Source organism: Erpetoichthys calabaricus, chromosome 11, assembly GCF_900747795.2.
Source record: "Erpetoichthys calabaricus chromosome 11, fErpCal1.3, whole genome shotgun sequence".
NCBI classification, from domain to species: domain Eukaryota; kingdom Metazoa; phylum Chordata; class Cladistia; order Polypteriformes; family Polypteridae; genus Erpetoichthys; species Erpetoichthys calabaricus.
In genome coordinates, this window is record NC_041404.2 from 62,074,034 (window position 1) to 62,098,686 (window position 24,653).

Below are 24,653 nucleotides of genomic sequence, written 5' to 3' on the forward strand. Positions count from 1 at the left end.
GTGACAGGAGTGTGTGAGCCAACCTTTAAACTCTCGACCGCTCGAGCTCAGGGCCAACAACTTCAACCACAGGACACGCCATGGCAAAATGGTGGCACCCAAGAGAAAAGACAAAACGGTGTTGCGGTAAAATATAAATAAATTTTAAACTTGGTGCAAAAAAACCCAAAGTCTCACTGAGCCAGAAACTCTGCTTGAACATACAGGGCACATTTGTGACAATCGGAGAACAGAAATGTGGAGGATGTGATTATACCCGCTAGGCATGGCAGAGTGACGTTTTATGAACGCCTTTCCTCTTAACATTCATTCGTTTCTAGATGCGTCACTTTTTTTAATTTGTTATTTTTACAGCTAACGCATGTCGTGTACCAGCAGACACGAGTGGCAGTGCCAGCGCCTCGTCCACACTCTTGGTGTGACTCATATCTTGGATCTGCTTTGCCATCGGGGCGACTATCAGACAAGTAAAAGTTGAGGTGACCCCTTCTCAAGGTAAATTTGAAACTGTCAACTCATCCAGAATTGAACATTTCTGTTTTAATGCAGACAGGTTTCCACGTTCGTGATGCTTTTCAAAGGGTTTTTTTTTTTTTTAAATTTCCAAAATCCAAGAATCTGAAAAAATAAACTGAACTGTCCTGACGAATTTCTCTTGAAGAGCAAAGGTGGCAAATTTCAAGCAAATCGGCCCGCTGGGATCCGAGTTCTCTCATATAGACGCACATGGCGACTGCAGTAGGTGCTCTTCATATTACCTGCAAATGCAATTAAGGAGGGGCACAAAAACCTCAGCGGGGCAGCACCTATCGGGGCAAAGCAACCCCCAGGTTAAGTGTCAGCCCTCCGCCACCCACCCTCAGTCTGCCCTGAAGAAGCTTCAAGATGGCCTGCCGCGTGGCCCACTCCCGCTGAAGCATTTGGCTCATTTCAGTGACAGCAGAAGGATACGATGGCAGACGACCGGCCCGTCAGGGCAGAAAGGCAGGCACACAGCGTGCAACTGAAGAAACGGAAAAAGACCTCAAAAGAAAGGGCGCTTGAGCCAAATCAAGTCAGCCGGGCGGCTTAAAACATCGTTTTATTACAACACACACACTCTCACACACACACGCGAGGAGTTGCTTAAAAATGATAAAGCTGTCGGTCACAAGCCAGGTGACACAATGCTGCCCAGGAACGTCACCCACTTCACGTGGAGCATCTCCACTCCGTGTTGTCCTGCCACAGCAGACCGTGTCCTTCTAAGCAAGAACAATCGGAGAGAGGGGTGTGCGGACCGACTAAACTCAAACTCCTTCACCTCACGTTGCTGCCATTTCTAGAACTCTTCACAAACCCCCTGAGGTCCTACACTCCTGTGAGTTCTTGGAGGTGCTTGGAAATGCAACTGAGCGCCATCTATTGCATGGAACAATCTGGAAGAGACCTCCCCCCCCCCCAACACCCCTACCTGAACGACGACAGAGCCAGCAAACCCCTAAACATCACAGCGGGTGCAGAGAAACCACAAGGAAAGGAGGAAACGGCCAAGTTGGGCATTGAAGGACCACTTCGGCTTCAACTGAACAACTGGTGCTCCTCTAAAAATAACTTCCATTAATCATCTGACAAGACGCGGCCTCTTTTTTATTTTTTTTCCGGTCGTCTCCGGATTGTGGAGTTAATTGAGCAGGTTTGGTATGTTTTGAATTCTAAAAAAAAAGCAGGCATGGCGGTCTCTCTGGACAGTAGTTACCGGTCATTGTTGTTGGGATTTTGAACAAAATTAATAGAGTAAGAGCCGGTCGAGGGGTCTTGGTTGACCTGAAAATTTTCCGTAGACAGACCAAAAGGACGAAGAAACATGTTCCCCAGGTCCTTGAGTTTACCTGAAAAGAAAATAAATGGACAGGAATACAATTAGCAGGCACCCCAACTTCAGAAAGACAAAGGAAGGAATGGGAACTGGACAGGTGTGCCAATCTGAGTGGCAAAGAACCAACATATCTGGGCACCACCAGGATTCTCCACCCTCCATTCTTTTAATGTCAAATAAATGAAGTGCAGTGCAGAACACAAACCATACTGAGCAACGGAAACTAATCCCATTAATAAAGAGTGCGTGTATATAAATGAAGATAGAAAGACAGACGGGGATGTTGAGAGATTGGTTTGTCCCCTTACAGCTCACTGAAAAAGTAAGGCACATGTCCTGAAAAGTGACGGCATGAACAGCAATCACACACACAGTACTTGTAGGTATCATATGTATATATATATATATATATATATATATATATATATATATATATATATATGTCTAAGTGTGTAAGTGTCTGTCTATCCAGTGAGCACATCGGCAAAACAAAACCTCAGAGGAGAGAGAAACTCACTAATACACAAGTGAGACGAACATGTCGGCAAAACGAAACAGCCGAATAGCGCCATTTGTGACCTGAGAGAAATGAGTTTTCAGCCTTAATTCAAGAAAATGAAGAACAAATAGCTGAGCAACAGCCTCTAGGAGCCCAGGCTTTTTGTATATATCTGTCTATTGTGAGGGACAGCTGGTGTCTTTACCCAGCCTCGGCGCCGCCTTAAAGAAATGCCAGGGGGAGATGGCTTTTAAAGGGCACTCTCTGTCACAAACTGCTACTTGGCAGCCCCCCTGGGTTGCCACGGCACCTCAGATTCCCACAGGGCTGTCTGGGAATTACTGTTTGTCGGCTCAGCCCTGTTGGGTTCAGTGGATGCCACCAGGGGGAGCTGTAGGAGCTGCACAGTCCTACCTTGGGCTTCCACCACAGACCTCCCTGATGCCCCCAGATGTCCTGCAGAGACGAGCCACAGGCAGGACGAGTGGAGGTGGAACAGAACAATGGACTGTGTATTTATTCTGCTTGGTGCTTTGTAGCATGCTGTGCCGTGGGGAGTGATGGGAGAAGCGCTACCTACCCCACTGAATGAAATGTGTGCTGTGCTGACCACGTGGGCTCGGTGTCTGCTGTGTCAGGGGTTTGGGGAGCTGTACGCCCCCTGGTGTCCACAATACAGGCTGAGTCCAAGTTATGTTAACACTAATGGTACTACTTATATACAATTTCTGTGGACGCCACATATGGTCCATATGTTGATGTGCTGACATGACGGTGAACAGGCTGAGACATTCCTGTAAATCATCTTGCACATATGAAGTATGTTTTGTGAATAAATTCAAATGTTAACATAATTTTGACTCACTCTATATTATATATGAATATACAGTATATATTGTTACGCACACACGCATAGGGAGCCGTGTAAAGACCCGACGAGCAGCATAAAATATCGTGCCATAGGGGACAAAGGAGGGGTACTAACCTTTCTTTCTTTTATCTCCACAGAAAGACAGAAACAATGCCGCCGTAACTTTACCCGGATTCCCTAACTACGTGCTACCACTTCCACATTCCATCCCTTCCTCTGGTCCACTCCTGATGACGTCATGGCTCCCATACAGCACCTCGGTTCCTTCCCAGCATTCCACTCACCAGTTTCCATGTCCGTATACTGTACGGTTTTGCAAAAAAAAACAAACACGGTCAGTGATATGGCTTTTCAGCATTACAACAGACAAGATGCATATGGTGAAGGGACCATTTATGTGGTGGGGCCAGAAACTGGTGAATGGAATGCTGGGAAGGAACCGAGGTGCTGTATGGGAGCCATGACGTCATCAGGAGTGGACCAGAGGAAGGGATGGAATGTGGAAGTGGTAGCACGTAGTTAGGGAATCCGGGTAAAGTTACGGTGGCATTGTTTCTGTCTTTCTGGGGAGATAAAAGAAAGGTTAGTACCCCGCCTTTGTCCCCTGGCACGATATTTTATGCTGCTCGTCGGGTCTTTACGTGGCTCTCTATGTGCGCGTGCGTGACTATTTATACATACATATATATATATTATATATATATATATATATATTATATATATATATATATATATATATATATATTATATATATATATATATATATATATATATACGTACGTTAATTATACTGGGGCAGCATCCCAGCACAGTGGTTAGCGTTCCTGCCTCATGGTGTCAGCATCTTTGATTTCAATCCTGAGTCACTGGTGTTTATTTGGCACATTCTCCCTTTAGCCATATTTATGTTTGCCTTTCCACGTTTCCTCCCTTATCCCTTATAATGTGCTTTCCATTAACTAAGGATTCTCAGTTTATGGGGTCCACACTGCCTCGTGTACAGAGCCCAGTGAAACTCCTTCTTGCATGTGCTAATCATCAGCTCTCTGGTGCCATCACTAGAGAGTGTTAACAATCCTAACCCTTAAAAAACGTTTATTTTCCTTTACCTGAAAAATCTCAGAACGCAGCTTACAAGCCAATCTACCATTACGAGACGTATGTATTAATTTAGCAGATTAAAGAACACAATTCTAGAAGAAGAGTAATAAAAGGAATCTGAAATTAGCCCCACATGAATGAATGTAAAGGGTGCCACAGTGGACTGGCACCCCATTCAGGGTAGGCTCTCGTCTTGTGCCCAGTGCTGCTGGGAAAGACTCGGTTTCAAAGTGGCCCTTTAATGTATTAAGCAGGTCTAAGGGTGTTATGTTAATAGAGCAAAAATGGTCAAAACTGTGGCACGGCCAGGCACGCTCATTGGCGATTCTGCACCAACATGCAATGCAGAACTGACGCGTCTCAAAGGAACAGAATTCTTATCAGTCGTATTAAACAGTGACGGCCTCGGGGGCTCCTTCACTACAGACTTGCTTGCTAAATTTACAGTCTGATATTGTGTTACAGAGAGATCTGTGTGTAGGGGGCACACATTCATCGAGGTCTCCTCTGCCTGCCAAGGCTCTGGTTACGTTTTAAAATAAATGAGAGGCAAGCAGGGCTCTTGTAATGATGGTGTTTTTAGTTAAGAAAAAAAATGAAAAGACTGGCAGATATTCATGAAAACCCGGAGATCAAAAAGACAGTCTGTGATGTTTAAGAATATTTAATTCTTCAGAATAACGAATATGCAAGTAAATGTAGAGGAGATAATAGAGTGGATTAAAGATGGTGGTGTCTCTTAAGTGATGTCACATGATGCGGCTTGATGTTATTTCGGCAGAATGAAGTGGACAGGACTGGTGAGCTTTGTTGGGCTGAATGGCCTCTTTTCGTCCAGAGTGTTCAAATGTTCTCATTGTTGGATATGACAGACTTGCCGACTGCAGTTGCAGGTCTCATGTCAGCTCACACGACTGAAAACCTGTTTGATTTTGGTCAGAGCAAATCGTGGACAAGTCGGACCGAGTTGCTGGGGATGTCAAGTTATGCCTTTCATGGGTGCTCACCGCCAACTGCCTCCAGTTTCCTAGGATTATGTCAATGAAGGCTACGACTAAAAATCACAGGAAACATCATCAAATGTGACATGACCTTAGGCTGATTTGTGTTTGAGTGGCCAACAGAGTGGAACAGCTGATCAGTGTGACGGTTTGCGATGTGTTGGAACACATTATGTAATAATATGAGTTGCATTTTTCATTCCAACAGAGGGCACATCACAAACATTACCACTACTGTGGAGAGTCCCACAGCAACTGCCACATAAATGAGATAACAGACAAACTTAACAATATGACCTCCTTCTTCTTTCAGCTGTTCCCGTTAGGGGTTGCCACAGTGGATCATCTTGTTCCATCTCTTTCTGTCCTCGTCATCTTGCCCTGTCACACCCATCACCTTCATGTCCTTTCTCATCACATCCATAAACCTTCTCTTAGGCCTTCCTCTTCTCCTCTTGCCTGGCAGCTCTATCCTTAGCACCCTTTTTCCAATGTACCCCTCATCTCTCCTCTGCTCATGTCCAAACCAACACAATCTCACCTTCCTGACTTTGTCAATCAACTGTCCCACCTGAGCTGACCCTCTAATGTCCTCATTTCTAATCCTATCCATTCTCGTCACACCCAGTGCAAATCTTAGCAGCTTTCACTCTGCCACCGTCTCCAGCCCATATAACACAGCTGGTCTCACTACCGTCCTGTAGACCTTCCCTTTCACTCTTGCCGATACCCGTCTGTCACCAATCACTCTACTAAACTAACAATATGACCTAATAAAAGAAAATTTTAATAGAAAAAATGTCCATTAAGGTGGAGTGGTGGCTCTGAGGCTAAGGATCGACACTGGTATCTGGAAGGTGGCCGTTTCAAATCCTGCTACTGCCAGAAGGATCCTACTCTGTTGGGCCCTTAAGCAAGGCCTTAATAAATAAAAATGAAAAATTCAATTAATTGCAATACACCGAGGGCATGCTGGCTTCCCAGGACCTGACTTTGAGACCCCCCCCACCAGCTACGTCCTTCTGTGTCACAGTCAACAGGGTCCACCTGGGTTAGAACTTCCTCTGTCAGCCTTTTATTTGCTATTGTTTTTATTTTTCAAATTTTCTTCATTAGGTTATAGTGTTGGCTGTATGCACCATTTGTTGGAATGGAAAATACACTGTACTTTATTAGCACACACGCCCAATGCTTTGGAATGAGCGTGCTGACAATGACGGCTTTGAGCGAGTGTGCTGCCAGAGACATCCTAAGGACGGCAGACTGCAGTCCCAAGCCGCTGAGCTCATTTCAATTAGCGGATGCTTCTGCCCCAAGACTTAAGCTCTAGACCAAATGACCTTTGCTTATCGTAAATGATGTACTAGCTGGAATACTAAAATACAAAGGACACCTCAGGGCACAAACACAGTAAACTGTTTTAAAGTAGAAATCATTTTTAGACACTCAGCAGTTTGAATGCAAAATTCATATTTTACTGCAAAAAACAAGAAGCTACATAACATCTTATATTTAGTGTTCAGATGGTTAAGAGGATCACTCTAGACGACAACAGGCCATTCAGCCCAACAAGCACACCATTCCTATCCATTTATAACATCAAGTCAAGTTTTGAAGGCCCCTAAAGTCCTTCTGTCCACCACACTACTTGGTCACTTACTGGTTCTCTGTGTTAAGAAAAACATCCTGATGCTGCTGTGAAATTTACCCTTAATGAGTTTCCAAATTGTGTTCTTGATGAACTCATTTTAAAATCACCGTCTCGATCCACTGGACTTATTACCTTCATAATTTGAAACACTTTCATTACTTCGCTTCATGATCTCCTTTTGCTTAAACTGTAATGTTCGGCTCTTTTCATCTTTCCACAGACTTTTTCTAGTGCTTCTTTGTTTTTATGGGGAGCAAAACTGCACTCGGTACTCCAGATTATGCTCACCAGTGTGTTATAAAGCTTGAGCAGACCCTCCTGTGACTTGTACTGCACACATCAAGGTGCTATATAACCTGACATTCTGTTAATCTTCTTAATGGCTTCTGAACACGGACTGGCACTTCGTAATGTCGTGGCCACTGCGACTCCTAAATCCTTCTCATAAGGTGGACTTTTGATTTTCAGACCTTCCATTAAGTATTCAGACCTCACACTTTGACTTTCTATGTCTAATTCTTTATATTTACGGAGATTAAATTTAACCTGACACAAATCTGCCCAAGCCTGTCTGCTGTCCAATTCGCTCTATGATGATATAATGGATTCCAAATTATCTGCCAGTTCACCTATCTTGGTATCATCTGCAGACTTCACCAGCTTGTTCCTTATATTCCTATCCTAATCATTCCTACATATTAAAAATATCATCGGCCTCAGCACTGACCCCTGATGGTCACCACTCTTAATATCAGCCAATTCTGAGAAGTTTCCTCTCCCTGTCACCCTCTAAGCCAATCCTGCACACATCGACACACCACACCCTGAACTGCCACGTCTTTTAGTTTGATGCCCACCACCTTATAAAATACTTTCTGAAAGTCCAGATAAATGATATCATCTGCTCCACTCTGGTCACATCCTTTTGTTTCTTCCTCACAGAATTCCAACATGTTGGTAAAACACGACCTCCTCCTCTGAACCCATGCTGAAAAACTCCTGTTCTTGCCATGTGTTGCTCCATCTTTCCCTTAATAATTCCTTATTCCCATTAACTTATTTTTGTTGCTTGTTAAGTTTACTGGCTGATTGTTGCTTGCACCTGCCCAATTTTCTTCTTATAATGGGGTGATTTTTGCCATTTTCCAGTCTTTTATGGGTGACTACATGCAATGTATTTCATTGAAAATTGGTAGGATTGGAGTACAGATTTGGAGGTGATGGATTAGCCAGTAAGACCCGGGGACCTCCGCTCTCCATCCACAAAGAGGATGGGCATAACCAGGGAGGCTCCTCTGGGTAGAATATGGTGTGCGTCTATTCCTGGCTTATGCTTGTTGCTCTCCATCTCAAAGATTAGTGCTGATGTACAGAGTGACAATGACATTATCCCATGAGCATGTTCATGTCTCTACAAAGTACATTTGATATATTTTTTAAAATGAACCTCAATTACTGATAGGAAATGAGCCATGCACTTATAATAAAGAATGCTTACTCATCATCTCCTGCTTCAGTCGCTCGTTTCTTTCTTCAATCTGTCTGGGAAGTCGCTGGAAAGAGAAAAAATTGTGCAATGAGGGAGAATGAAGAGACTGTGCATCTCCAGAAGAAACTTTGTGAATTCAGACATTTTCAGATTCTTTAAAGTAAGACATTAAGGGCACCCACTTTAGAGCAGGCTTTTAATTTGACAGGACGCTCTAGGAGTTGGCAGCGCTGTGCCAGTGCACTATTCAGCCCAGCTCCAAATTCCTTTTCCAAAAGGGTGTATTTATAGACTCTCCGAACAGACGAGCAGCTTGTTAAACAGTGACACATCCTAAGAGATTGTCTCCAGTTAAATTACGCTGCTGTCATACAGGCCATTATATTCCTTTACAACCTCGTCAATCCAACGCATAAACAAAATGTAAAAAGTAAGACTCGTGTCGGCCCACACCTCAGAGATTCAGCGGCCTTCAGCCCTCAATTCTTTAGTAAGACGCTCTTCATTTCTACAAGTGAAGGCGGTGTGGGAATCGGCTAAGGTGCTGAAGTCTAAAACCATAAGGGCGCAGATTTGATTCCTGTGTCTGCGTGACTTGGTGACACGGAGCTTGTCAATTAACATACCGGTGTGCCAAATGTCAAAAATACAACCAGAAACTGTTGTGGCGTAAGTCATAAGTGAGATAAGAAGGTCACTCAAAAATGCCATAATAACAATAATAAAGACAGGAGATTACAGTGCAGCAACGTCACTTTCAAAATCGGCCATAAACTCAACCACCACACACAGTATTAATAAAAAGATCAGTAAATATAAAGGAAACCAACCTGACAACTTCGACGTCGAGTCCAAAGTGGTACAGTTTGGTTAAGGCCCTGTCACATTATGTGACTGTTCATATGACTTTCAGTCACCGACTTCATTTACATAATCTTAGCGAGTCGAGGGGAGTCACGGCGCACTCACTCCCATGACCACCCGTCGTGTGGTCTTACATACCCGGTGACTCAGTCCCGCCAGGCTGTAATGTGTGCTGACAAAATCAAATGGGTTGAATTTTCCCTTCATTTGTAGGGGCGGACTTGTGTACGAGTGAGAGTGGGCAGCCAATGAGCTCCCACCGGCATGTAATATATCTATGGGGAATGAGGAACGTGGGTGTTGTGGACATCGCAAACAGAACTGACATTTATCTGTCTGATGTCTCGTGTTTTACATTCCATGACAAATGGCAAAAAAAAAAAAAAAAAAAAAAAAAAAACAGCAGCTCCCAAATGAACTGAAAAAATCCTGGCATGGGCAACTGGGGCACGTCTCCTTCACAGTGTGTACGCGTGGTGTACCGCGGGTACAGAGACGGGTGAGTGAGACGGATCTCTGAGAACGTGCCAAGTCCTGACAGGGGGGACTGGGCATTTTTTTTTTTCCTTTTCTTTTCACCCCCACAAGCTCTCTCCACCTCTTGTTTGATCCGGGGATCTTTCAGTGGTCGGCCGGCAGGGCGTCATACCCAGGGACGGTCGGGGCGAACAACGGACCAACTTCTCGCCACGAACTTTCCACACCACTTTGTACAGCACTGGTGTCCTCAATTAGCATGTGATTGGCAGTCAGAAAATGTGAAACCGTGCCGAAAATGTCCTCATGAAGTCGCCTAGCTTGTCATCCCCTGCGATTTCTAGTCATTTAATCTGACATCCTTACCAACTACAACAATAAATATTCTTTAAGTTTATATGCCGCTTTTCTCACTAGCCAAAATGCTTTAGTGCGTGGGGAGCCACTAATGTGCAGCACCCATCTGGATGATGCGAAGGCAGCCACATTTGCACCAGTGACGCTCACCAAACATGAGCTATTAGGTGGTGAAATGGTGAGAGAGAGTTGGCCAATTTCAGACAGCGGATGATTAGAGGACTAGAATGGCCAGGCCATCAGGATACACCCTACTCTTGATGAAGGATGCCCAGGGATCAGGACCTTGATTTTACGTCTCATCTGAAGGACGGCACCATTTTTACACCATGGTGTCCCTGTCACTGCACTGGGGCATTGGGATCCACATTTAATCTACAGGGTAAGCGCCCCCTGCTGGCCTCACCAACACCTCTTTCAGCAGCAACCCAAGATTTTCCTGGTTGGTCTCCCATCCAAGTACTGGCCGGGCCTGAACATGTTGAGCTCCAGGTGGACGACCTGATCTGAAGTGCAGGTGGTGTGGCTACAAGTGTAATGTGAGATGGGCTTAAACACTGTCTTTTAAACAAAACAAAAAAAAAAAAAAATAGAATTCACTAACCCAAATTAGAATTGTCCTATGCATCTCTCTGCTAGAAGCCCCAAGTCACAATTTCTGCCCTCATTTTTAAAATTCCTCTCACTTGGAAAGAAAACATAATAAAAGGTGACATCTCAATGAAACAAACAGAAACATCACTTCAAGTACAGGAAGGCCTCGGGTTACAAATGAGTTCCATTACTGTGGACGTTCAAAATCACAAGAAAGAAAGAAAGAAAGATAGAAAGATAGATAGATAGAGTAGTTGGCAGGATTAGATAGATAGATAGATAGATAGATAGATACTTTATTAACCCCAAGGGGAAATTCACAAATTACAGCATAAACTACAGCATACCACTGCTATGTACAATAGGTCAAGCGTCTGCTTAAACATCTCACCGTACCCAGCTGTGGTTCACCTTAGTTTACATTAGTTGTGTTTTGTGATTTAAAATACAGTAATATTGCTTCACTTTGAAATGATTTCTGCAAAATAAGTAAAAAACGTATTATGCATTTTTGCTGGCTTTCACCATTAAAGGTTATTTTCAGTGCAAGGTCCAATTTAAATGCAAAACTGTGTCATGAATGCCCGGGAACTGAGCTCGTTCATAACCCAAGGCCTGCCAGTGTGTGTACTGTATATGACGTGAGAGGTTTGATCCACGTAAACCTGATGAGCCCAATTAGGGAGAAACAAGTGTTGTGTACTTTTTGTATTATTTGTCAGATACTGTATAACATATATTATATACACACACACACACACACACACACACACACACACACACACACACACACACACACACACAGGGTGATTCAAAAAGATTCATCTGATTTCAAAGTGCCATATTTTTACAACCTTGAGGCGCTTAGGAGCCAATCACAAGCCAATTGAAAGAGGGGGTCATAGAGTTTCTGACGGTCACCAGATGATGGCTCCCTTCAGTCTGCTTCCCTCAGTCAGATGGTGACCCCTGGGCAAAAAGCGTTTTGTGTTCTCCACTTCAATAAGAGTGAATCCGTTATAACTGTGCAACATGATTTTTGTCAGAGCATAACATAATAAACTTTATGCTCACCTAAATAATTTACAGTTTACTGCATTGTTATGTAATGATTAACAAGTGAAATAAATCATTGTGAAATCAGATGAATCTTTTTGAATCACCCTGTATATATTATACCTATCTCTATATATCTATATACACACACACACAGTATGTAGTATATATGAAGAATGAGATAAACTGCCCAAATTCTGGTATGCAAAACTTAGAGACTTGCTTAAGAAAACTTAAAGCTAGAACTGTTGCCAAAGGGGCTTCTACAAAGTACTGTATGAAGGGTCTGAGTACTTCTAGGAATGAGATTTTTGTGTTTGATTTACATTTACAAACTTCTCTGTAAACATATTTTCAAAGTTGCAAACGTATCCCTTTAAAATTAAAAATACAACACAATAAGGTGAGCAGAAAGAGAAGGGGTCTCACTGGTTTACGACTTCACTCACACACTGGCAGGTTACAGCAGTTCTTCAGATGCGAATGAAGACACGTGTAGCTGGAGCAGCAGAACCCACTACTTGTAATTCCCAGTGCCCGCTATGTCTGTATGCCAGCTGTGTCATGGTGTGATGGACACACTGCGATTCCTCAGCAATGACAGCATGTGTCACTAACGTAACCATGCAGCTGCACAGTAAGCCTTGTCACAGGTAAGCAGCCATACAAGCAGCTGTGTGTTAAGCTGAGGAGAGTTTGAACCTCCTGTTTGTAATTCCCAGCATCCCAAGTATGCATCTTTTCTCAGTTGGATGCTAAGAGTCTCTGCCCTTAAAAATTCTTTTCTGCTTTTTTCTACCCTTGAGTGAGGGTTTAGTATCAATTAATTTTGTATTACAACTTATAGAATATATTTATTAATTATATGAAGTTCTGTTTAGTAGCATTATATTTTTTACCATCTCGCTGTGTCATCTTGTTTATTGAGTTTTGTTGCTAGGAGGATGTTCCTAGTTGGCAGGAAGGAGGCTTTATAGAATGTGACTTTTTATACCACTGTGACACATAAGTCATGATTTGGTTTCAAAACTGCTACTAATGTGCTTGTCCTTATTGCTGTTTCTGGTTACAATTTCTTACCATTTCTCTTGACTACAGTTTTTGGTTTGCATTTTGTCCTCTGGTGTCACAATCTCTTTAAACTTTCAGTTTTGACCCCTTTTCTGAATTCTGATGACCCCTTTCCTCATTTCCCAGTCCGGGTCCCACTTCTCCTTCTCTCTGCTCTGTTCTCTCATGGTGGAGAACAAGGAGGGGACACTCTGAGTGATCCCTTGGCACAGACAGTAGCCCGCCTCTGCAGCTGAGGGATCAGTTTCAGTTAGTGAGAGGCTTCCATAATCAGTGGAGTTCGCATACCACCCCTATCACTTTGTATAAAGCTACATAATTACAGAGGTTGAGGACACTGAAAGTGGGACAGCTGGTGACTTGCTACATGAGATGGCCTCAAAAGACAAGGGGGGATACAGCTTTGAAATTGTGAAGAGTTTTGGAATGGTGGTTGTTCTAATAAGAAATACAAAACAAACAAGTGTTGTATCACGGCCCCCCGTACCCGTTGTACTCAGTGCTGGGTCTTCTCCACTGCACACAATGGTCACTTACCATGCAGGCTTCCCTTGCTTGTGGTATTGATGGATCTTTTTCTAGGATAACTTTGTAATCTTCAAGCGCTTCATCCAGTTTTTCTGTCTGTTCATATAGCTCTGCCCTTCTGAGTATTGCACGGATATAATTTGGGTTCAATTCTATGGCTGAAAAAGATCAGACAGACTCATTAGCGCACACGCTGTTGTGACCAGCAGACTCAACATGAGAAGGCTACTGGGACACACTGGTTTAAACCCTTTCTTCCTTTTGCTGGAAGTACAACGTTATCAGAGTCTAGTAGGCCGACGCCTCAGAACCCGAAAACTGGCTTTGGCTAACTTATTAAATTATAACATTTCTAGAACACGCCAACAACCTTTTGTGTAAGACCCCATTTCCAAAGAAGTTAGGACATCATGGAAAATGCTAATAAAAACTATAAGGAGTGATTGTTAAATTCTCTTGTGCTATATTGAAAACACTACAATAGCACATATTTGGATGTTTTTACTTTGTGATTTAAATGTTTGTTTGTTTTTTTTTTGAAAATACACATTCATGTCAAATCTGAGGACTGCAATGCACTCCAAAAAAGTTGGGCCAATCGCATGTTCCTCACTGTGTCACATCACCATTTCTTCTAATGACGCTTATTAAGTGTCAACATAATTTATTTAAGTTTAGCAAGTTAAGTTTCCCCCAGTCATCCACTATACAGCTGTGCAGTTGTACAGGGCCTTCGTTGCCGTATTTCATAATGCGCCAGACAGGTCAGGACTGCCAGCCTCGTACCCGTGTGTTCTGTTTACAGAGCCATGCACTTGTAATCCTGTCAGAATGTGGTTCGGTGCCCTCCTACCAAAAATGTCCCTGGAAAAGAGGATGGCAGCATACTTTCTGCATTTATAAATGTGCAACATACCCCATACCATGACAGTCACTAGCTTTTGGGCCCAACGCTGTTAAAAGCTTGGATGGCCCTTTTCCTCTTTGGCTCAAAGTATACAATAACTATTTTTCACAAAAACAATTTGTAACGTTGACTCAAAAGACCATAAAATACGATTCCACTGGACTAATTTTCATCCGTGACGAGACCGAGCACAGAGAAGTCGGTGGCGCTTCTGGACAGTGTTGATGTATGGCTTCTTCTTTGTATGGTAAAGCCTTAACTTGCATCTGTAGATGCAAGAGAGAATGATATTGACTAACAAAGGTTTACAAATTATTTCCAAGCACATGTCATGATATGCATCACAGATGTGTGATGGCTTTTAAAACAGTGGCGTCTGAGGGACTGGAGACCACGCACATTCACAAGCCGTTTTTCCTTTACGCATCAAGATTTAAATAGATTACTTGAAGCCTTTAACCCTTGTATACGTACCTCAGGTCGCCAGCAACTCATGATGTCATGTTTACAGCTCTCACATGCTCATATAAGCCAGTGTGAATACAGTTCATTTCATCTACAACAATTACTACCTATTTACTATTAAAATTATTTCATTATGATCATTTATTTTCCTAAAATGTATTGGGTCACTAGTGACCCCAGAATTGGTAAAGTGTCAGTATTTTTACATGCACATTTTAAGTGCTGTGTTTGTGAACAAAACCTGCCATTTTCAGGATTCCTTTATAACTCAATATGTTAATTAGAGGCGAGTTTCTATTGTGTTACTTTTTTTGAAGTCCTTTACAAGTTTGAGAAGTAAGAGCTAAGAAAAGAAGTGCCGTAGCAGATTATAAGTCAGAGGAAGACTCAGAGACACACAGCATGGAGACCGGCAGTGAAGACCAGAGTGAGGAAGCGCAGAGAGATACCTTCTGATGCCATCAGATTATGAATGTTTTGGGCAGGAAATCGTTGAGGGGCAGAGCTCAGAAAAGGAGGAGGCTGAAGGTGAAGGGCAGCAGGCAGATGTAGTGGGCGCTCAGAGTGAATCTGCACAAGTCACGTCAGATGAAGCAGCTTCTTACACATGCAGAAGTGGACAAAAACAAAGAAGATGGAACATATGTCCAGTATCAGACTAGGACTGTGTAATTAAATACAAATATGAAAAATGAAAATCAATTAAGTACAGTATTAAAGATTAGTTTAAAAAGCAGTGTTCAGGGAAGCGTTTTCAATAAGGTTTGGACAGTTATGGTTATTTGTGGTTTGATTTTTTTTGTAGTAGTGTTTGCTGAACACCCCATGTATACAAAATTTAATTATATTGTGACCAGTAGAGGGTGAAGTACCCCCAAATCCTATCAATTTGTCTTTGGGGAACATTGTTCTTAAAGTACTGGATTATTTGTGATGCAAACTGGCACACCTCAACCCATGTTTGCGCCTGCAGGACTAGGCCTTTTTTTGGGGCTCCTTATAGAACACGACTGCCTCACCTGCGTCACCCTGTCATTTCAACTTGTCACATCGTTACTAGTCCTAAACCGACATCAGTTTCAGAATAAACGTATATCTTCAAAAAACGACACAGCTGATTAGGCAAATCATGAAATTCCTTGTCTTTAGACTGTTTTGACATTTTGTTTATAAAACTTAAAAATCACTCCTTTTTGGTTTTATTAGCATTTAACATACTGTTGCAGTGCATGGGAAAGAAAAGCAGCTGGTCATGCATGGGCCAGTCTCGCACTCGATCAATTAATCTGTGCCTGCAATGGCTACCAGAGGGGCAGTAATGGCAGGTGACAGCAGCACAGAAATAATGCATGTGAACACTAAGGCAACAATAAAGGACACCAAAAGCTTTAACCAAGACGGGAACTGCAGAGAGGAAATAAAATCTCCCATTAGACGGCAAAGGAGCCCAAACCTGTGATGATTCACCTACACAAAATGAGGAGGAGAGGGAAACTGTCGAGGAGCCTCACTTAGTGAATCTCATCACTGCTATAATGTTAAATCAGTTCGGTATAGAAGCTGTAGGTTTCTAACTGAATGTTTAAACCTTTCCAATTTTTTGTCCTTTTGCATTTTTAAGATCTCAAAGAAGGATTTTCTTTATTATCTTTTAGGACTTAAGTAATGCATCAAGCATGACATATTAAGAATAAAATAACTAAGCCAAGGGGCACAGAGACGTGTGTACTAAGGAGTCACTGACATCACCAGTGATGATGTTAAGAAATACAAATATTTGTCTAAAAAGATGAAACATGAATAGAAATGCAGAATTCTATACAACAAAAACATTCTCAAAAAATTCTACACATACTGCACAACAGGCAGAATCTTTTTTAATTACCTTTTGTACAATCAGAAATAGCATCTTCTTTCTTATCCTGCAAAAGATAGCATTGTTTAATAATAATTCAACATTTTTAGAAATACATACAGTTAAACAGGTCTTGTATTAAGATGTACATTTTACATATGCTGAAAAATAGGCAAATAAAATCATCAATCTAAACAGAACAGGCAAACATGCAAGGTACAATACAGCATGGAATACCCAATTCAACCAAATAAATAAAATAGTGATTATTAATAATTGCATATAAAATAAAAGTAAAGCAGTGTAACTATAAATAAGTCACTAAATAATGGGGAAAAAGTACATATTTAAATAACAGTCATGTAATTAGCATGACATACAATTTCATTTTTTTTTTGGTTAATGGCACAGTTACCTGAAATTGATCTATTTGGCCTTACTTTGAAAAAGCTGCTCTAATAATGAGACTTTTCTGGAAGCCTCTTTAACGCCAGCACAATTGATTTCAGAAGGCCTCTTGTTATGTTGTCTTTTGTCGATCAAGGGTTCCTCACAGGTGGTGCAGTGGTAGTGCTGCTGCTGCTTTGCAGTAAGGAGACTGTGGAAGATTGTGGGTTCGCTTCCCGGTTCCTCCCTGTGTGGATAGCGCTTTGAGTACTGAGAAAAGCGCTATATAAATGTAATGAATTATTATTATTAAGGCCAACAGGCTGAACCTGTTCCTATTGGTAAATCATTGTCTATCAATTACTTTTGCCTGAGGTGGACAGTGGGCTACCAAAGATCTACTTTCATACATCACAGCAGTAAGAGCTGCAGTAGTCAATCGTGCAGACAAGCAATAGGCACATTGATTAAACAGTAATAAACTATTTAAAAAGTCTAACGACTGCATTACACTTTCCTGCTGGTACAATCTACGAGAAACGTGTTGTTAAACAACAAACACACACGGAGGAAAAGACGCTGCTAGTGTTTCAGCACCTTAACGTAATGCTGCCCGTTGTCTTTATTGCCCTCTCACTCTCCATGACCCATCAAGGATAACCACAATGCCTGCATGGAGCTGCCACTTATCCTCTCCATAAAAGTTTCCATCTGTCTCCTTAAATGTTCTCAAGGCTTGTGGCATGCGGAGATCCCTGTCCTTTCTAACAGTTCGTTGTCACTCAAACATTTAGCCCCACCCACCAATCTGATGAGCAGTCTGCCCCACACAATATAACGCTGTTTTTGTACTGGGAATGCGCCGATGGATAAGTGCTCTTTCAGATCTTCACATTGATGAAGAACTTTTCATTCAGTAGTGTAAGATTGACTGAGTAATGCATCTGCCACGTCAAGGTGGTCATCTGGGGACAATCAACATTAATGTGTGCCTGTGTGGTTTCTCCATGGCCACCCTCTGTGCAGACAAGGCACTTTTTACAGGGGGTTGTTGGGTATAACTTGCAAACAGACCTCTTTTTGAGCAGGTTCCATTTCAGTTTCTGGAAATGGTACAAAGACAGGTAATAGTATAAATAAAAATATTTCGTATCTCTTGTCCTATGCGTATCCTCGGGTCCTTTCCTTTCTTGACTGGCTCTTGCATGAATGGTGTTCCCATAAAACCTGCCTCTCGCATTTTATCATTTCAAGGCGCCTAGCTCACGTCTGCTTTTATACCTTTCGTCTTTGAGGGCGACTCACAGCATGCCTCCTTGTGTATCTCACAATTCCTCTTCTAACTGCGTTACAAAAGCCAAACTGACAAATCACAAAAAAAGACAAACTGACCAATCAGACTGCTCGGAGAGTCCAGACATGCAGACTTTAGGGTTTTTATTATATAGCAGATAATTTAGTTAGAATGCCTGCATTTGGCAAGTGGCGAGCCTACGACTGGACAAGTTCTCATATGTATGATGCAACATGAGTAACATGGGATTTTTTTAACTGACAATTTTAATATTGTTTGGTGTTGTCCAGCATTGTCTTCATAGACGCCTATTCTATCAGAAACATTTTTATATCTGTTGTGCATGAAAACATGAGATTAAAATTTTTCTGGGTCATTGCTACAAACAACAAGAAAAAGAAGATTAAGAGGAGACCTGATTAAAGTGTTTTAAAGTATCAGGGGAATTAGTCCAGTGGATTGAGAAGGTGACTTTAAAATGAGTTCAGCAAGAACACGAGGGGACACAGCTAGAAACTTATCAAGGGTAAATTTCGCACAAACATTAGAAAGTTTTTCTTCACAAAGGGAGGCACAGACAGTAGTGTGGCAGACAGAAGGACTTCAAAACTGGGATTGATGTTATTTTAGAAGAATTATGTGGACAGGACTGGCAAGCATTGTTGGGTGGATGGCCTGTTCTCATCTAGATTGTTCTAAGGTTCTAACATGGGGAAACTAACATATAAAAAGTATTTTTGGGATGGCGTATTCCTTTAATTCCCTAAATTAGATATTGTAGGTGTCCTAACTTACTCTTGTGGATGTTATACTGTTTTCTTTTTTAACTCCAGCCCATCTTACTTTTGCCCAAACGCTACCCAGGCAGGCCTTGGGTCCATTACCTGTAATCTGATTTTGTATGTAAGTTAGAACTTGTACTGAATATGTCTGTTAATTGAAAACTTAGCAAAAATTGATAATGCTTTATTACTTATTTTACAGAAAAAAAAATTAAATCATATTAATAAAGTGTCCGTAAAGCAATATTTACTTTAAAAACGCAAAACAGCATACTAATCTAAACTAAACTGAATCACAGATCCGTCCACTATGTCACTGGTATCGTTATACATCCTCTTGTCTCCTGGAGCTAGAAGAGGCATAATGATGGCAGGAAAACCCAACAGTAATGATGAGTGATGTGCTGTTCTACTAAATCATCTGGCAATGCATGACAAGAACACTTTTAATCTGACATTACCATTTTCATTCTGGCAGCAGCTCTGTTGGAGAACAGGATGGACTTCTCCTTTTCATAACAGAATGGACAAATAGCGAGCGCCCTTGTGTAGATGTCCTCTGCTTTGCAGTACTCTGAAGGAGGAAAACAACATTAAGAGGTTACAACTCTTGGTAAAAACAGTTCAGGCTTTTCACATCTTCTGCGAAATGGTAGCCGTTTGAGGTGTCAGTAGTGCCTGTAAGACAATAAGCAAGTTCAAGTTTGTTTCTGCCTGAATTAATACAGAATTTCTTAAACAGTTTGTGGATGGAATGTAAAATGTGGTGCGCTCACTACCAACAGCGATAGTCTGCACAGACACCTCGCTTGGAATTATCATAAAACTTCATGTCCCCAGCAGCCTTGATGCTTGCTGTGGTTTTAACTTTAAAAGCTGCCATTTACATAACGCACACTTTAACATAATTCTATTATTGCCACCCCACTGCAGTTGGACTTTGATTTGATTCCCACTTGGAGGGTTTCTCTGTGTGGACTTGGCAGAATCAACCATACCCAGTGGCTGACATTGGAAGGGTTGTGGTATACAAGAAGTGGTGGTACTCCCAATTGTTTTGGCTGCTAAATATTGAAACAATTTCAGACAGCGATGGGATGGGGGCTCCCCCTTAGAGGTCCGATAGTGTGCCGAAGCATTCATAAAATATTTAGGGGGGTAGGGAGGGAGGGCTCCTTGGAAGTGTGAAGCAGTGCCCACACTTGAATGGATTTTCAACCACATCTGTGAAAATGGGTGATCACCAAGTTATAAACCCTGTAACTGGCCGAGTTTAGATGTGCACCAGTGTTCTAAAATATGACCACTTAGTCCCCTTTAATTTTCACTGCTGCTTAATGACAAGTTGGGGCCGAGTCCTGGAACACAACAGGCTTCTTTTCAAATGTACATAGCAGCACTACTTATATTTCCTACAATTCCCAGCAGCCCTGGGAGTATTTCACCATTGGGCTGCTTCAGTGTGACTAGGAATTAGGCGCGCTCTTTAAAAAAGAGCCAAAAAGACGCCAAGAGGATCGCGATCATCTGTATATATACGGTAATTGGTTCTACGCATCATTCACTATTGGATTACAACTACATTCACCAACTGGGTTACAGTTTCCTTCTGGATTTATGTGCTTGTCCTGTGCCTGTCTGTCTGTGTGATTTCGTCTTGAGTTGGTAAACGTCTTTGTCCTCCCAACTTCTACAATTCTTCACACAACACCTGGAACACAGTAGGACAAAACTTTCATTACACCGAGTAAAGTGTTCACTCGGCATCTCAGTTCTTTCTCTCCATCATGCACACCTGCTGTACTGGACTGTGTTTTGGGCCGTGCTGTAAGTGTTGATTGTTCATCATCTACTGCTTAGTGTTTTGTTAGGTTTCTTTTGTGTAGTGTTTGTAAATTATTATCACTGTCAGGGGAACTGGGGAGGGCTTTTGTTTTTGTTTAATATTGTTTTTTTTTCTTCTCTTCATTATTTGCCTAATATATACTAATCGGCCACTTCATTAGGTACACCTTTCTAATACCGGGTTGGACCCGCTTTACCTTCAGAACTGCCATAATACTTCATGGCATAGATTCAACACGGTGCTGCTAACATTCACAGGGATTTTGCTCCATAATGACACGATAGCATCACACAGTTGCTGCAGATTTGTTGTCTGCACATCCAGGATGCAAATCTCCCATTCTCCACTATATCCCAAAGGTGTTCTAAAGGTTGAGAGGCCACATGAGTCCAGTGAACTCATTGTCATGTTCAAGAAACCAGTTTGAGATGATTTGAGCTTTGTGACATGGCGCGTTAATCCTGCTGGAAGTAGCCATCAGAAGATGGGCATACTGTGGTCAGCAAGAAGACTCAGGTAGGCTGTGGCATTTAAACAATGCTGTTGGTACTAAGGGGTACAAAGTGTACCAAGAAAATATCCCCAACACCATTACACCACCATAGTCTGAACCGGTGATACAAGGCAGGATGGATCCTTGCTTTCATGTTGTTGACCCAACCATCCAAATATCACAACAGAAATCGAGACTCAGCAGACCAGGCCACGTTTCTCTAATCTTCTTTTGTCCAATTTTGGTGAGCCCGTGTGAACTGTACCCACAGTCGCCTGCTCTTAGCTGACAGAAGACCACTCCTGCTGCCGGAGATACCCCCCCATCTCCTTCAAGGTTCGACGTGTTGTGTGTTCAGAGCTGCTCTTGTGCATACCTCAGTTGTAATGAGTGCTCATTTGAGTTACTGTTGCCTTTCTATCAGCTCCAACCAGTCTAGCCATTCTACTCCAACCTCTGGCATCAACAAATCATTTTTACCCAGAGAGCTGCCACTCACTGGATATTTTCCCTTTTTCAGACCATTCTCTGTAAACCCTAGAGATGGTTATGTGGGAAAATCCAAGTATATCAGCAGTTTCTGAAATACTCCAAGCAGCCTGTCTGGCACCAACAACCAAAGTCACTTCAGTCACTTTTCTTCCCCATTCTGATGCTCGGTTTGAATTTCAGCAGGTGGTCTTGACAATGTCTACATGCCAAAATGCACTGAGGTGCTGCCATGTGACTGGCTGATTAGATATTTGCATTAATAAGAAGTTGAACAGCTGTACCTAATAAAGTGGCCGGGAGGTGTAGAATATTAAAAAAAATGTTATTTATATAGAGCTTTTTCCATGCTGAAGGTGCTTATACCTTATAATCATCATTATACCTATATTATTTATTGATTCATTCATTCTCATTATCACTGTCTCTGTGTGTGAGTACAGTGATCCCTCGCTATATCGCGCTTCGTCTTTCGCGGCTTCACTCCATCGCGGATTTTAAATGTAAGCATATGTGAATATATATCACGGATTTTTCACTGCTTCGCGGATGTCTGCGGTCTACAGTACGTGTGCTTCCTCAGTTGATTTGTCCATTTGAATTCAAACAAGGGACGCATTTGAATTGAAACAAGGGACGCTATTGGTGGATGGCTGAGAAGCTACCCAATCACAGCATGCGGTTAAGTTCCTGTGTGCTGCTGATTGGCTCAGTGACGGACTGCTGCATTAACCAGGAAGTCTAATCTCACTCATTCAGCATTAACGTGCACAAGCGCCAACAGAAGATGCAAATGATTGCAGAAAAGGTAAAAGTTTTGGATATACTGAAGGAAGGAAACAGCTACACCGCTGCAGGACACCATTACAGCATAAATGAGTCCACGATTCTTTTTATTTAAAAAGGAGGAAAAGCATATAAGATCTACGGCCGCAGTGTCTTTTAATCAGGGCGCACAATGAGTTGCAAGTGGACGTGATAAGGCAGTAGTCTGGATGGAATCTGCTTTAGGGATTTGGATTGAAGAGTGATGGAAGAAGAACAATGGCGGTGCTAAACAGTCGCCTGAAGAGGCTCCTTCAGAAGAGCTGTAACGCTCTCCTTTGTTGTGCAGTAAAATTAAACTCATCGTTATCAGACAAGTCGTCGTGTCATTGTTGGTGAGTAACCATAATTATTTACGTACAGTACTTATTACATGTACATAGTTTAGTGTCACTGTACACACATTTTATTGAATACAATTTTTCTTGCATTGTACGTATTTATTGATGGTGGCCTGTCTGTCGTAATGGCTGTAACATATGTGATATCGGAGACGCTCGATATCTTTAAAATAATATTTAGGTTTTACTGTATGTAAACTGTGTTTACATACATAATTTAAAACGAATCTTACCTAATATCTAAGAGAATACAAAGGGTTCATGCTGTATAATTGTGCGTGAAATGTTTATAATAGTGTGGGAGAGTTTATAAGGGCTTAAAATATATAAAAATAACCACATGAACATATGGTTTCTACTTCGCGGATTTTCTTATTTCGCGGGTGGCTCTGGAACGCAACCCCCGCGATGGAGGAGGGATTACTGTATGTGCATGCCAGGTCAAGGCTAGGTATGTTCCTGGGGTCATTGTAATAAAATAACTGTCTTCAGACAATTTGAATCTCAGCGTCCTCATGACTGCTCCATGTATTTGTGATGTTTGAGAGAGTAATGTCAAATAAGAATAATGAACTGGCAGAACCCAAAGTATCATTTCAGCACACTGAACTCTGGGTTGCATGGAAGGAACAACAGAGCAACTAACAGCCTTTGCTCCATAAAAGCCACCCAAAGCTAAAGTGTACATTTAAGTTTAAGTGATGGCCCACAACTGTCACAGCTGCCCTCAAATTAAAAACAGCTTTCAGATTATGTGCAAGGAAAATTCACGAGGAACTTAACAATCATTTCAGTACTATATTATATTAGCACGAGCTTTCTAGCAAATTTACTGGAATGTGGGTGATGTGGCCTCCTGTGTGTGAAACTTGGAAAAGGACGTCAGTGTGGCCTCTCGCTGAAGCACAGGATCAAACGGAGCAAGAGAGCAAACCACTGTTTGACATTTATACCTGCACGTTCTTAAGCACATTGTGCCGTTGGTGCCTTCAGAGTTCTACAGCTTCAATTAAAAATGGACTCAGTCCACGGAAAATAAGGTACACAATTTTCTTTTTATTTTAAATTATTACTAGGGGGCTTTGCCCCCTGCTCGCTTTGCTCTCCAACCCCCCCCCCAGGCCTGCGCTACACGCCAGCCACTTCACATCTCTGCCGCTTGTGGATTTCACTTTCACCAAACAACAAACCTTTTAATCCTCGCGGATAGGCCTCTTCATTGGGAAGAAACATGACTTTTCTCTAATGGCAACACGAATTAGATGATCTACACTTAAAGTTTAAATCCAAACAATACATTCGATCTCTTTTCACTGTTCCGTTATTTCACCAAGTAATAATTTCCATTTGTTAGTGCTAATGCAATCTTTACTACCATTTTTTTGAGACTTTCGAATTTTCGTACTTTCTTTATCTCTAACCTGCTCTCCATTTGTATCACAGCAACGTTTTTGAATTCTTTACGACGTTCTACTTTGTCACGTACTCTATCTTTTATTTCCAGCCCCGGGTGTGGTTAAATCTCTTGTCACAAAGTCTCGTCTCACAGGAT

General features: G+C 42.0%; 1 protein-coding gene across 1 annotated transcript in view; it reads right to left on the reverse strand.

The window, feature by feature from the left end:
• Positions 1-1,050: 1,050 nt before the first annotated feature.
• ttc1 (tetratricopeptide repeat domain 1) overlaps positions 1,051-24,653 on the reverse strand; it is a 50,750-nt gene continuing 27,147 nt past the window's right edge. The window contains exons 4-8 of the mRNA XM_028813175.2: positions 19,569-19,681; positions 16,675-16,711; positions 13,427-13,575; positions 8,480-8,534; positions 1,051-1,871 (exon numbers count right to left, since the gene is read on the reverse strand). Coding sequence (XP_028669008.2) covers positions 1,735-1,871; positions 8,480-8,534; positions 13,427-13,575; positions 16,675-16,711; positions 19,569-19,681 — 491 coding nt within the window. The 3' untranslated portion in view covers positions 1,051-1,734. The remainder of the gene's footprint in view (positions 1,872-8,479; positions 8,535-13,426; positions 13,576-16,674; positions 16,712-19,568; positions 19,682-24,653) is intronic.